Raw genomic sequence first — 15700 nt, 5'->3', positions numbered from 1 at the left:
TTTTTTTTTTCAAAAGAGTGCAAAGGAATAAAGAGTTGAAACATTTTCCTACCAAGTAGTTCTGATAAAGACTTGTGAAGAAAAATTGAAGAATTCGCTAAAAGAACTTTATTTATGGAGAGACAGTTGAAAAGTGTTTCATATGTGGAATCAATCAGTAAAGAGAGGTTAATCCTTTGATTTCAACTTTTGATTTAATTGATCACAGTGGATTTCTTGCTTGCCCCAGAAACAAAGTAAAGCAAAATAGAAAAAGAACATGAATACAGTCTAATTCTTTGTGGAATCAATGTTTTCTATGTATATATATTTCTATTTCCATGCAGTCACATAAATTACATTTCCACATATCACCAGAATATAACACCAATGACAGTACAATATCACTGATATCCCAGAATTGCTAAGATCTATAAACAGTAGAGTTTCATTCTGTTGTTAGGAGACATATCTTGACTCTTTTTTTTCCCTCTTAAAGTCTTTCAATCAAAGGAACTACAAGTACTCTGCTTACAGTCAGTGATGGTATCCTTGATGAAAACGGTAGTTTTATTTGGTTCTCCAAGCACTGCACCCATAGGCATCTGAAGAACTAACTCAAACTTCTCTGGGCCTTCCAAGGCGGGCTGTCCCAGGTCATCAAGGATGGTCACTCGGAATGCTTGCATGCGCACGCCTGGAGCGAAGTCCAGATTTCGGCTGATGCCAACATAATCTGTTCCAGCTAGTGGAAAAGGAAAAGGCACTAGTGAGACAGTAGAATTTGTCATAAGTTTTCTTTCTTATGACATGAGAAAAATGATCATCATCAACTCTGCGGCATTCTCCTTTGTACCCAGCACTCTCAGGATCATGTATTTTGGGTTTGATCCCCAGAAGGGGGAACTTCCATATTCTACCAAATGCCTTGTAGTCCTTTGTGCATGCCCACCTGCCATCCTCACCAGGGCTTTACACGTCTAGACTAGGCACATCACCTTCCAACTACTTTCACCAAGATTCTGCCAATTGATTGAAGGATCTCTGAAGGTAGCTTCAATTTGAAATGAAAGTATTTGCCTTTTTAATTTTTAACTTTGAAGATAAATATAATACATTTTATTTTGATTAGGTTTCACTCATTCACTTTTGCCAGACATCTGTTTTAATCTCACAACATTCTGCTCAATTTTATGAAGCCATGAAGTTCTGCCATTCTCTGGGTTGTTATTAATCATTTTTTCAAGCTGGTCCACTTCACCATACAGCTTCTTTGCGACTTATTTGGAAAGTCATTAAATGTATGATTGTAACATATGATAATCAATAGAATTAAATAGAAACCCCTGAGTGATATAAATATAAAAATAAATAGAGGAACAGAATATTTATATTGTCTCAAGGTACTCCTCCATAAAATATTAATTGCAAAGGGAAAAAGGGAATATAATGAGGAACGCTGGCAGATACTACCTTCCCCAAGTGACCAAAGTTAACACCACCATAATGGGATAAATGGAAACTGTGTGCTATTTGACAGAATACAATGAAAGGATAGTATCATCTTTGTGATATTCCTGCTGAAGATGCATTACCTGAATCTAATTATGAAAAACCATCAGACAAACCCAAATTTGGAAGACATTCTATATAGTATAATAACAGGGTTATAATCTTCAAAAACATCAAGGTATTGTTGTAGACTGAAGAAAGCAAAAGCAGACATGACAACTAAATATAATGCATGATTTAGAACTGGATTCTTTCGCTGTAAAGAATGATTTGAGGACAACTGTTGAAATTTGAATGAGGTCTGAGTAGATTATGGAAGTGTATCAAGTTAATTTCTCAGTTTATGCTTGTTCTGTGGTGATATAAGAGAACGTCTTTGAAGGAATTACATTGTAAGTTTTTGGAGACATGGTTCCAAACTTACTCTCAACAGTTGATGAAAAAGAAAAGCATTTCATTCTACTTGTTACTCTTCTGTAAGTTTGAGATTAGTCCAAAAATTTTTCTAAAAGGCACCAAATAGTGACATTAAGAAAACAAAACAGAGCCGGGCCCAGTGGATCATTCCTGTAATCCCAGCACTTTGGGAGGCTGAGGCGAGCAGATCACTTGAGGTCAGGAGTTCCACACCAGCCTGGCCAACATGGTGAAACCCATTTCTACTAAAAGTACAAAAATTAGCAGGGCGTGGTCGTGAGTGCCTGTAGTTACAGCTACTTAGGAGGCTGAGGCTCAAGAATCAATTGAACCCGGGAAGCAGAGGTTTCAGTAAACTGAGATCACGTCACTGTACTCCAGCCTGGGTTACAGAGCGACAGCCTGTCTCAAAAACAAAAACAAAAACAAAAACAAAAACAAGGTTATAGTGAAAATTACTAAGGCAGGAGAGTAATGGATAAGGTTTTGTATCTCATGGACTTTGACTCAAATCTTGGTTTATTGCTTACTTGTACTAATTCTTTAACTTCTTTGAGTCTCAGTTTCTTTTCTTCAACTGCAAAATGGGGATAAAGATAGCTACCTTATAAGGTTTATTGTGAAGATTATAGATAGTAAAGCAAGGATGCTAACACAGTATCTGGCAAATAGTAGGCATTAAGAACACAGAAGTTATAATTATTAATGCAACAAGGTATACCTTATACATATATACATAAGATTAATATAGTTAACTAACCTGAGCAGATATCAAATATTTACTAAGTTCAATAGATTATCAAGTATAAACCTTACTTCTACAACTGTACTTGTTAAACCCATGAATCACCACCCCAAGCATGAACATTACTTCTATTAGTTCATCCCTACCAGACAGCTAGCAGAGGCATCATTACTTTTATGCAAAGAGATTTATCTAAAGGAATCTAAATTTATCTTTCAAAACACAAGCAAAGAAGTCCACCTAACCAAATCGGTTTCTTCACTCTTGTTTTCATGGGTACACACAGAGTGATAAATGACCCTGTCTGAAAACTTAAAAAAGAATGAAAAAAAGGGGAGAGGAGTGCCAAGATGGCTAACTAGAAGCAGCTAGTGTGTGCCTCTCTCATGGAGAGGACAGAGAGTGGTGAATAAACACACAAGCTCTGCAGCTGGATTATCCAGGTGGACAGGTTGAGATTCATCAAGGAAGCAACATGACCCACAGAGAACAGAGAAGAGTGGGACAGGACAGCTGCCCACCTAGGACTGGGGTGAAGCCAAGGGAGGATCCCCACCGTGGGTAAATGGTGAGTGTGAGCTTCCTGGCACCCACAGTTCTTCCATGAACCTTTGCAACCCTGGGCTCTGGAAATCCCCCATGACCACCCCCACCACTGGCGCCTCCAGACAGACACAGGGAACTGTGTGGAGACTGGGCAGAGCTAAGGCTCAGACATGCATAGATTCCCAGGGGCCTTGGACCCCTGGGAACCCTAAGCTCCTGCTGCCTCACATGCCCCCAGGATAGGGGCTGAATCCACAGAGCTGAAGAGCAGATGGACGACTATACACCTTGCCTCCACTGAACTCACTAAACAAAGCCCACTGGCCTGGGACCCCAGCGTGGCCACTTGAGCTTACAGTCTGGTAGCAGCCCTGTACTTCCCTGGGATGGAGATCCCAGTGGTAGCAGGCAGGCCTGTCGGTTTTGCTCGTTTGCAGCTCTGGCCCCTGCAGTCTTCAGGCTCTGGAGAGAGCAAAAAGATTGAGAACTAATGTAACCCCCAGCACAGCACAGCTGCCTTATGGAGAAATAGACTGTTTTCCCCATGAGTCCTGCCTCTGCTACCTCTTACTGGGCAGGGCCTCCCGACCTGGGACACCAGCCACCCCAGCCCCACCTAGGCTCTCGGCTGGTAGCAGCTCTGCACTTCCTTGGGACAGAGCTCCCAGAAGTAGCAGTGCCACCATTTTTGCTGCTCCACAACCCCCACTCCTGCTGAGCTCAGGCTTGGGAGGGAGCAAAGAGATTCAGGACTAACTCAGGCCTCCAGCCCAGTGCAGCAGCCTTACAGAAGAGTGCCCAGGCTGTTCTCCATGTGAGTCCCTGCCACTGTTACTCCTCACTGGGCAGGGCCTCTTGACCTGGGAACCCAGCACAACCACCTTGTCCCCACCTGAACCCTTTAGTCATTGGTGGCTCTGCATTTCTCTGGGGAGGAAATCCCAAAGACAATGCAAAACCTCTCTGCCATTGCAGCTGCAGTCGTACTGCCCTTACTGCCCTCAGGCTGGGGAAGGAACAAAGCGCTGGTCAAGTTACCAGCACCTCCAGCATGCCACAAATACCATACGGAGAGGAGCTCAGTTTCTCTTTCCTGGGAGCCTCTACTGTTCACCAGGCAGGGCCCCCAGCTCAGGACTGCAGAGCGGCTGCCCTGCCCCTGGCTGAGCATTCCCACTGGTAGTGGCTCTGTGTCTTCCTGGGCTGGAGCTTCCAGTGGCAACTCACACCCCCTCTGCCACTGCCACTGCAGTGGTTCTGCCAGTGCTGCCCTCAGGCTGGGGAAGGAACAAAGAGTCTGAGGGCTTTACCTCCACCTCTACCATGCCAGTTGCCATATGGAGAGGAGCCAAGTCCGTCTTCCCTGTGAGCCGCCGACCTCCTGCTCTTCACCAAACAGGTCTCCTGGCTCAAGCCCACAGCACAGCTGCACTACCTCCTGACTGAACATTTCCATTGGCAGTGGCTCTGCATTTCTCTGGGGTGGAGCTCCCAGAGGCAACTGAAAGTTCTTTTGTTACTGCCACTGTAGTGGTACTGCCCTTGCTGCCTCCAGACAGACAAGAAAAGGAACAAAGATTCTGAGTGCTTTACTCACACTTCCAGCTCTTAACTACCCTAAGAAGAAGAGGCCAGTCTGTCCTCCCTGTGAGCCTCCTGCATCCCCTGCTCATCACCAGGCAGGCCCTCCCCAGTCCCCCAAGCTTGGGCTCAGAATGCAGTCACTCTGACTGTAGTAGCTCTGTGTTTCTCTGGGGTGGAGCTCCAAGAGACAAGTGGAAAGCCCTCTGCCATTACCACAGCTAAAGGTCCCTGTCCTCATCGCCCCCAAGCTGGAGAGGGAGTGTAAAACCTGAGCTTGCCTCAGGGCTGTGATGTATAGCTTAGGAATGCAAAGTCAGGATCTGCAGCCAGCGCTCAAGTAAGAGAGGAGCCCACACTGTTAGAGTGCTGAGAGGGAACATGGCTGCAAATGCACAAAGGAGCCATTTGGCTGAGAGCCTGCCTACCAGCCATTACACTTACACACCATCTTCTAGATCACAGCCCAAACTTCAAAACCAACAATACTTTGCAAATAACACCCTGTGAAACCAAGGACAAGAATTCAGCTACAAATCAAGACCCTGAACAAAGCCTTGGCCCTCTGAAAACATCCAGAAACAAAGTCAACTGACTATACCAAAATTACATCACAGTTAAAGGAAAATCAGCTCACACAGATGAGAAAGAACCAGCATAATAACTCTGGCAACTAAAAAAGCCATAGTGTCTTCCTTCCTCCAAATGACTGCACTAATTCCCTGGCAATAGTTCTTAACCAGGCTGAAATGACTGAAATGACAGATATAGAATTCAGAATATGGTTAGGAATAAAGATAATTGACATTCAGGTGAAAATCAAAACCAATCCAAGAAATCTAGGGATAACAATAAAATGATGTAATAACTGAAAGATGAAATGAAGAAAGAACCAACAGATTTGATAAAACTGAAAACCCACTACAAGAATTTCATAATACAATTGAAAATATTTATTATTTTTAAATTAATTAATTTAATTTTTTTTTTTTTGAGACAAGGTCAAACACTGTTACCCAGACTGGAATGTATGGCTCATCGCAGCCTCAACTTCCTGGGCTCAGGGGCTCAGGTGATCTTCCCACCTCAGCCTTCCAAGTAGCTTGGACTACAGGTGCACGCCACCATGCCTGGCTAAATTTTTTGTATTTTTTGAAGAGACGGGGTTTTGCCATGTTGCCCAGGTTGGTCTTGAACTCCTGAGCTCAAGCAATCCACCTGCCTAGGCCTCCAAAAGTTCTAGGATTACAGATGAGAGCTACTGTGCTGGGCCAATTGCAAGTATTATCAACAGAATTGACCAAGCTGAGGAAGGAACCTCATAGCAAAAAGGTTCTCTGAATGAACACAATCAAAAAGAGAAAAGAATAAAAAAGAATGTGCAAAACTTCTTAGAAATATGGGATTATGTAAAGAGACTAAATCTATGACTCATTGGCATCCCTAAAAGAGAGGGAGAGAAACCAAACAACTTGGAAAATATATTTGAAGATATTGTCCATGCAAATTTCCCCAACTTCACTAGAGAGGCCAACATTCAAATTCAGGAAATGCAGAGAACCCTGCAAGATACTGTATAAGACAACTATCCCCAAGATACATAGTCATCAGATTTTCCAAGGTTGACATGAAAGACAAAAATATTAAAGGCAGCTAAAGAGAAGAGAAAGGCAGCAAAGAGAACCTCATCAAGCTAATGGCAGACCTTTCAGCAGAAACTCTACAGGCCAGAAGAGATTGGGGGCCTATATTCAGCATTATTTAAAAAAAAGAAACTCAACCAAGAATTTTATATCCAGCCAAACTAAGCTTCATCAAAAAAGGAGAAATAAGATCTTTATCAGACAAGCAAATATTAAGGGAATTCATTACCATCAGATCTGCCTTACAAGAGGTTTTAAAGGAGCACTAAAGATGGAAACATAAGACCATTATGGCCACCACAAAAACACACTTAAGTACGTAGACCATTGATACTATAAAGCAACTACACAACTGAGTCTGCATAATAAACCAGCTAACAACAAGACGACAACATTAAATCCTCATATATCAATATTAACCTTGAATGTAAACAGGCTAAATGACCCAATTAAAAGGCCATAGAGTTGCAAGTTAGATAAAGAAGAAAGATACAACCATATGCTGTCTTCAAAAGACCCATCTCACATGCAGTGACAATCATAGGTTCAAAATAAAGGGATGGAGAAAAATCTACCAAACAAACGGAAAACAAAAAAAGCAGGGGTTGCTATTCTAATTTCAGACAAAACAGACTTTAAGCCAACAGTGATTAAAAAAAAAAAAAAAAGACAAAGACAGGCATTATATAATGGTAAAGGGTTTAATTCAACAAGAAGACTTAACTATCCTGAATAATATTTATGTGCCCAACAGAGGAGTATCCTGATTCATAAAACAAGTCCTTAAAGATCTATGAAGAGACTATAACCATGCAATAATATTGTAACCATACAATAATAGTGGGAGACTTCAACACCCTATTGACAGCATTAGACAGACCATCAAGGCAGAAAAGTAACAAAGGTATTTGGGACCCAAATTTGACACTTGACCAAATGGACCTAACAGACATTTATGGAACTCTGCACCCAGAACTAACAGAATATACATTCTTCTCTTCTGCACATAGCACATACTCTAAAATCAACTACATCATTGGCCATAAAAATTATTAGCAAATTCAAAACATTCAGAAGTATACCAACCACATTTTCAGACTATATAACAATAAAAATAGAAACCAATACCATGAACATCACTCAAAACCATACAATTACATGGAAATTAAACAGCCTGCTCCTGAATGACTTCTCGGTAAACAATGTAATTAAGGCAGAAATCAAGACATTTTTTGAAATCAAAGAGAACAAAGATACAACATACCAGAACTTCTGGGACACAGCTAAAGCAGTAGTAAGAGGAAAGTTTATAGTGCTAAATGCTCACATCAAAAAGTTAGAAAGATGTAAAAGTAACAACCTAACACCACACCAAAAGGTCACAACTGCAAATGAGAAAATGTGGGCATCAATGTACATGGAAGTATCCTTTTCTTCTCCTATTGGGTCCTGTTCTTTTTCTGATAAAGCACCTGACAGGTACTCTACAGGAAATGGTATCTAGAATTGTGCCATGCTATCAGCTAGGCCTTGGTCATCCATGTCAGGAAATGCAAAGGTGAGCAGGGCATGAACACATGCTGTTTGAAGCTACGGCAAATGCCTGAGTCTGAAGTGGAAACCTCCTACCCTTCAAAGGTCTAATATGTGATGGGATTCTTCCAGGAGCTGGGACTTGCTTGGCCATTATGGGGGTAATTTCATCTGAAAATTATTTATGAGCAGCTTAAGTATCTATAAATATTCTGAACTTTGGAAAAATTAATTTGAGCCCATGACAAGCAAGTGGGTAATAAATGAATCATAAAGGCTGCTGTTTGAATAACGTATTTATTTCATAACCAGCAGAAGTCATTACATATACAAACCATCTACGTGCTGAAGCCAGAGAAACTTTCATTCAGAGTCCATCAACAAAGACTAAGCATGCTTACACTTAACAGACTAGATCCCACCATAAACGTGTATCATGATAATGATATGTTCTTTGTGTGGCCCTCTCACCTTCTGCTGACTCCTGCTCTGACTTTCTGGAGCACACGGTAATGGATGATGGTTGGGAAAGATCAGTGCCTCTTCTCCAAACAGAAACCTCCACATAGTCAGCACTTTCATTGACGTGATATTCAGTATCCCCAAAGTGCAGGACAGGTTCTAGAGAGGCAAAAAAAGATAAACTGAGAATGCTTCAGCCTGCCTGGTGTACTATCTCCTTTGGCCCTGTGTGAGCCTGGGCATTTGTCATAATTGTCAGACATGACAGATCCCATAGGTCTTGTTTTTTTATATAGCTCAGGGAGAACAAAAACAAAAACACACAAAAAGCCACATCAGAGTCACATGCCATGACTTTGACTCCAGGAAATGCCATGAGATGAAGTCAGTTGGGATGCTATTCATTTTTTAAGAACTTTCCATTACATAGGAGAGATTTTCCTACTAGGGAAAATTGGCCAATCAGCTGTAACTCAGGCAAGTCTGCTATTGTTTGGGAAAAGATGGTGGAGAACTTAGAGAGGCTTTTTTGGCAGGGAGAAAATTGCTCTTCTTGTGGAAGGACAGTTGAGCCAGAATTTTGAGTTTGATCACTATGGCTGTGCCTTTACTTAGGGCATTTGCTGATTACAGGGACAGATGGAAATCCTGGGGCAGTGAATCAGGGGGAGGAGAGATCCTGTTAGCTGAGATGCCAGAAGCACTCCCCCAAGAGGCCAAGAAGTGGCTCCATAGAAAAAGAAGGCTGAAGCAGACCAACCAGCACAGACACCAGGCTTCAGCGGTGGGTAGAAGGGAATTGTACATCTTCTAAAAAGAGGAGGAGGTTGACAATGCGAATGTTGCTTTGGCCAAGCAAATACACCTATCCATACCCCGTTTGCTCTATTCTAAAAAAGTAGCTATGAACTTAGGTGATTATTTAAAGCATATACAAGACTTAGCTGTAACAGTACCTACTATATGTACTGTCATGAAAAAGGTTTTGAGATGAATGCTTTTGTTGGTTGTGACATCTGGAGGCAAAAAATGTAAATATTAGGAAGCAGATTCATCATGGAGAGACGACACTTTGAGCTTGTCGAATGGAAAATTAGTTATGGAGATGACACCTTTGCAAACATATTGCAATGCATCAGGAGCGTATCTGAATTTAAATTCAAATTTTGGAGGCTAGAAATCAGATTTAGTAAATATTTGCTTCAAGGTGTATTTTAGTAGATCTCTTAACTGCTGAGGGAGTAGTAGCAGTAAAACTGCTGAAAGTTTTACCATGGCATACAAGACCTCTCCCAATCTGATTTGAGTCCATTTTTTCTGGAATCATCTGGTGCCGTACCCCACTCTGTGGCTTATGTCCCTGTTATGCCAAACAGCTCCCAATACACTGAACACAGCATGCATTTATAAGCCTCCATCTTTGTTGGTGATGTTCTCTGAGCTGGAATGTGCCAATTTGGCAAATGCCTACTCATTTTTTTAAGACTTTGATAAAGAGGTGCCTCCTCTGGGAAGCCATATTTATTTCCTCAAGAAATAATCATTCTTCACCCTGTGCTTCCCTAACATTTCAAATAGTTCTATAACTGTAGTAATGGAACACACTTGCAATTTGCTCACCTCAGGCATACAGCAGGCAGATGGCCTGCACTCAGAAAAGGGTGGTGGGGTCATTCTTTCTTTTCTTTTTAATGAACATGTAGTAATTGTACATATTTGTGGGGTACATAGTGGTGGTTTGATATATTTATGGCATAGTGATCAGGTCAGGGTAATGTGAATATCCCATTCTTTCTTCTCTTACCAAGAACTTTCTCCTCATTGTTGCTAATGGGTGTTTCTGATGCCTCCACGATTGGGACAGGAAAGAAGGTGGAGAGGCAGGAGTAGCAGAATAGTTATTTCTTGAACACTTGCATGGATGTTAGTACTCTTTGGTCTTGGAAGATGGAAGAAAAGCTGATTCTGTTTATCATGAACACTTTTGCAGGTTCTTTGGAAATCTCTCGCTCCCACAGTTGGGTATCTCTTATCTGCAGTTCTCTTGATCAGGATGAAACAGCTATATTCTGGCTGGTGACTTAATCATTCCTCAACCTATTTAGCATTTGGCAGTACCTCTGTTCAGCCTCTAGATGGCATCTTTGGACGCGCCCTAAGACAAGTTCATTCTGGCTCACTCTTGTATGCATGGCTCACATGTGGTCCATGCCAACCTTCCTGCATCCTCTGCCTTGATAAACTCCAGGAATACTGCTTAACCCCAATGCAGTCCCTCTCTTTTGTTCATCCACCAAAGCAGCCAACCAGTTTATCTCCCACATTGAGATTTTCCAGGCAGAGCCAGATCCCAGTTCACTGGGCTCTCCACATTGCAGGTGGCACACATACCTCCCAAATGGTCTCCTTCGAGCCCCCTCTCTTGATTTAGCATCTCTTTAAAGAGCAAAAATGTTAAATACATTCTAACATGCTGTCCTGTGTTTTTATCAGAGCCTTATGAACTGTTCTCAAGGTCAGGGACCATATTCTATATGCCCTTGTATTTTTAGTGACGCAGTGGCTAGCATATTGACAAAGTCTCAAGAATTCGTCAAATGGATAGTTTTAACTCTCTTCTGATATATTTTGAACTTATTAAAAAGTTTTTTGAAAAAAAAGTCTGGACAAAGTTACCTGCATTTTTAGCAGAGGAATTATATTGTGTGGCATTGGGGAAGGGCAAGAAGTGAGAAAGCTAAAAAAAAATTTGGATCAGTTATACTGTTGTTCAGAGAAAAAAATGTCAGAACTCAAGCCTCTGAATACACTAAGATATAAGACATAAGAGGAGGATAGTGACACTTGGAAAAAATGTCATGAAATTATTTCCAGATGCTCTAGGTATTGAGCATCGACAGAGAGACACTCCGTCTCAAAAAAAAAAAAAAAAAAAAAAAAAAAGGAACTGTCTTTGAGGCTAAGGAGTCCTGGAGAAAATAAGGTGCTATGTCTTTAAAAATGAATGAGAATTGACCAATGAGAGAGGTGGGAAAAATAGGTAGAGTGGCTAGTAGGAACAAAGACACATAAGCATGAAAAAAGTCTAGCATTTAGGAAGGGATGCAAGAACTCGCTTATTGATAGTGTGTAAGGTGAGAACAGAGGAATGGTTGGAATGAATTTGGAGAGAAAGATAATCATTTTAGGTAGATGGGACTTGACATTTTAGATTTTATAGAATGTGGAAACCAATTTTAGGCAGTGAAAAGGTGTTTGGGTTTTTGTTTTCTGTACACCTGTCCAGTGTCAGTGTGGGCCATGAATTTAGGAGGAATTAGTGCAACCCATTAGAAAGGTATTGCAATTATTCATGTGAGACATGATGATGATACTACTAGTAGGCAGTAGTATTAGTGATGGAGTGGAAGAGGTGAACGTAAAAAGTGCCCTAAACAGCACACAGTGATGAATGCAGTGGCTTCTAGGATGCCCTGCAAGTTTCTAGTGTTTGTGGGTGGGAGTGGGAGGCGCTAGCTCAGTTGGGAATAAAGCAGGTGGAACAGTGTTGACTAAGGGTAAGAGAAAGAAAGATGATGAGTTTGATTATAGGTGTGTTGAATTTGAGTGGCCTGTGGTGCATTTAAGTAGATATTTCAGAAAAACCCTTTCATGCATGAATCTAGAGTTGAAAATCAAGCCTCACAGTGGCTCATGCCTGTAATTCCAGCACTTTGGGAGGCTGAGGAGGGGGGATCACTTGAGATCAGGAGTTCGAGACCAGCCTGGGAAACATAGCGAGATCCCATCTCTACAAAAGAATAAATAATTAGCTGGGTGTGGTGCACATGCCTGTAGTCCCAGCTTTGTGGGAGGCTGAGGTGGGAAGATCACTTGAGCCCAGGAGATTGAGGCTGCAGTGAGCCATGATTGTACCATTGCACAGCAGTCTGAGCAAAAGAGCGAGACTTTGTTTCAAAAAATAAAAAAATAAAAAACCAAGTTAGGGCTGGAGATAAGATTTGGAAGTCTTAAGCATACAGATTGGGGTTAATCCTATAAGATTTGGAAGTCTTAAGAATACAGATTGGGGCTAATCCTATATTAGATGGTATGATCGTCTACTATGGATGAATAAAAAGAGGATCATAGCGGAGAACATCAACCCTTGGGGAGAAAGACCGAGTGACAGGAGCCCCAAAAAGAGACCAAAAACAAACAGATGGAAAAATAAGCAAACAAGCAAAAACAAACAAGCAAAAAATAGTTGGCAAGATGGAGAGAGAGGAGTTTGAAACAGGAAAATCAAGAGAGTAAAGAATTTTGAGAAGAATGAGTGGTCACAATGTCAAACGCAGCAAGCATATCCAGAAGGATACACGTAAGCCAACAGTGGACGTCAACAGCAAAAACCCAAAACACATCGTATGAAACTTTCAGTTGCATAAAGGAAATTAACTATAATGCCCATATGAAAGAAGATAGAAAATCTACTCAGGAAGACCTGCTTAGATAAGCACAGTTTTTATGCCAGTATCTTATAATTTTGTTGCTTTGTAAATATTTTGAAATCAGGAAATGTGATGCTTCCAGTTCTGCTCTTCTTTCTCAGAACTATTTTGGCTTTTAAAATCAATAAATAAATTCAGTACAGATGCGAAATACAAATCAACATACAAAAATCACTAGCATTTCTTTACACTAATAACAAACTATCTGAAAAGACAATTAGGAAAACAACCCCATTTACATTCAAATACTATCAGAATAAAACACTTAGGCATAAACTTAACTAAGGCAGGGAAAGACTTGTACACTGCACTGAAAACTATAAAACATTGATAAAATAATTAAGAAGACATACATATGGAAAGACATCCTGTGTTCATTAAAATATCCATTCTACTGAAGTCAATCTATAGATTCAAATACCATAAACTGAATAACTTATAAACAACAGAAATTTATCACAGCTCTGGGGACTTGGAAGTCTAAGATCAAAGCATTGGCAGATTCAGTATCTGGTAATGGTCCACCTTCTACTTCATAGATGTTGCCTTCTTGCTATACACTTACATGACAAAAGAGGTGAGGAGTCTCTTTTAGGTCTCTTACATAAGGGAACTAGTACTGTTCATGAGGGCTCTGCCCTCATAATCTAATCACCTTCCAAAGTCCCCACCTCCTAATGCTATCATCTTGGAGGTTAGAATTTCAACATATAAATTTGAGGAAGACACAAACATTCTGTACACTGCCGTGGCCCTCAGCATCTAGAGTATGGTGGGTTGCATCAGTGGTCTAAGGCATGTAGACAGAAGCCAGTGACTTGGGAAGGCCCCAGTAAAAATCAGAACATTTATGTGTGGTCACATCATTTTCTTCCCTGCCCAGGTACAAGCTGTAATAGGAGCTTGGAGCTGTTTTCTTTTCCCCTGCCCACTCACTTTGCACTGAGCTGGAGGCTACAGCTGTGGCATGTGCTAGCTTGCTATTACAAACTCTAGTTTTGTTCTCAGTAGTAGCTTCTGGACATCTATAGTATGTGAGGTTGTTAGTGCTCAGTGACAGGTGACCCAGAAGCCAGTGTTTTGTGCATGCCCCAGAAAAGTCAAAGCATTAGATGAATGGTGCTTCTCTTCTCCTCCTTCCTCAAAGAAAAGCTTGGAGCTCCCAATTGTATGGCACTGTGCTTATCTTGCCCTTGATATAGGACTATGGGCTCAGAAGCACCTCATCTGAAGAGAGAAATATAACTTGGGGAGCTACTTAAAAATCTAGTGTTTGGTCTTCACATTTTCTGAGTCATGCTGGCATCCAGCATGAGCTGGAGAATAGTCTGTGCCCTGGAGCAGAGGCATCAGAATTTTTAAAGAAGCCCTTAAATCTTTCCAACTGGTTGTAGTGGTCTTATTAAATCTGACAGTGGCTAGCATAAAAAGGAACAAAATAATGGCATTTGCAGCAACCTGGATGGAATTGGAGACCATTATTCTAAGTGAAGTAACTCAGGAATGGAAAACTAAACATCATTTTGTTCTCACTTATAAGTGGAAGCTAAGCTATGAGGACTTTAAGGATACAATGGACTTTGGGGACTCAGGAAAAAGGGTGGGAGGTGGGTGAGGGATAAAAGAATACTCATTGGGTACAGTGTACACTGTTTGGGCGATGGGTGCACCAAAATCTCAAAAATCACCTCTAAAGAACTTATTTATGTAACCAAACACCACCTGTTCCCCAAAACCCTATTGATATAATAAAAGAAATGACAAATGCATTAGTTTAGACCTTAACCTCGTGTGCTTTCTATATAAAAAATAAAACAGTTGTTTTAAACTTTGCAGTTGACATTTAAACTATAATATGCTGTCAGCATAATAAGTCTAACAGTAAAATAATCCTAGGTCTACTTCTCCCAAGGTTACCTTCAAATATAAAAGTTGTGAAACTTCATAAAAGATCTGACAATGGTTAGGAGAATATAATCCATTTTCTTTAAGATTCAGCATAAAGCCTAAAATAAATGTAACATAACTAACAAATATGAACTGTATGTGATTAAACATCTTGTTTACTAAATACTAAATGCAGAAGAGCTTAAGATATCACGGAGGCTGAAAAGACCACGCACAGCCAACATCTCTGCCTGAGAACTACTTTTTATCAGTGCTATCATTGCTATTGCAAGCAGGGGTGGTCACTGGTCACTTCATTCTGGGAATGCTCGTTTCTCCTTTCTGTTTCTAAAGTCTTTTTTTTTGTTGTTTGTTTGAGATGTTGGGTAATGGCCTCTGAAATATTTTCTTTCATTAACTTTAAACTAAAAAATAAGATCCAAAATTAAAATTATGATACTTTTAAAACCTGTGGCAATTGTTTTATAATATGACTAGCCCTAGAAAGCACAATGGTTCTATTTCTTCTGAGCAGTTTCCTGAGTTTTTACAGCATAGCAATATATGCCTTTCACATTTTAAAAACTTTTATGTGTTGAAGTTTATCTTGGTCTATAACCACATTTTCAAAAAGTTGAATGTGCTGATATCACCAAAATGACACTTTGTTTATGCACAATTTTTCCTTACAATGTTTTCTTAAATCTGTCAACATTCTGTTAGATGCCCATTGAATGACCAAGATACTAAACTAGCTGGTAATATTTATAGGCGAATTTTATGCAAGTTTTCCAAATCCTACTGCCTCAGGACAAAATATATAACCCTCTGTGAAACTGGACGATTCTTTTTGTGGCAGGTTACTAGAGTTTTCAAATCACGTACTAAAAATTGAAAGAAAGTCT

The 15700-nt window shown here is 40.5% G+C and overlaps 1 protein-coding gene across 1 annotated transcript in view; it reads right to left on the bottom strand.

Moving 5' to 3' along the window:
* Nucleotides 1-277: 277 nt before the first annotated feature.
* Nucleotides 278-15700, bottom strand: part of FREM3 (FRAS1 related extracellular matrix 3) — a 99475-nt gene continuing 84052 nt past the window's right edge. The window contains exons 7-8 of the mRNA XM_023226030.1: nucleotides 8428-8577; nucleotides 278-724 (exon numbers count right to left, since the gene is read on the bottom strand). Of these exons, the coding sequence (XP_023081798.1) occupies nucleotides 483-724; nucleotides 8428-8577 (392 nt within the window). The 3' untranslated portion in view covers nucleotides 278-482. The remainder of the gene's footprint in view (nucleotides 725-8427; nucleotides 8578-15700) is intronic.

This window comes from Piliocolobus tephrosceles, chromosome 3 (genome assembly GCF_002776525.5).
Source record: "Piliocolobus tephrosceles isolate RC106 chromosome 3, ASM277652v3, whole genome shotgun sequence".
In the NCBI taxonomy this organism is placed as follows: Eukaryota; Metazoa; Chordata; class Mammalia; order Primates; family Cercopithecidae; genus Piliocolobus; species Piliocolobus tephrosceles.
Note: the sequence above shows the minus strand (reverse complement) of the source record. Positions and strands in the feature narration are given on the sequence as shown.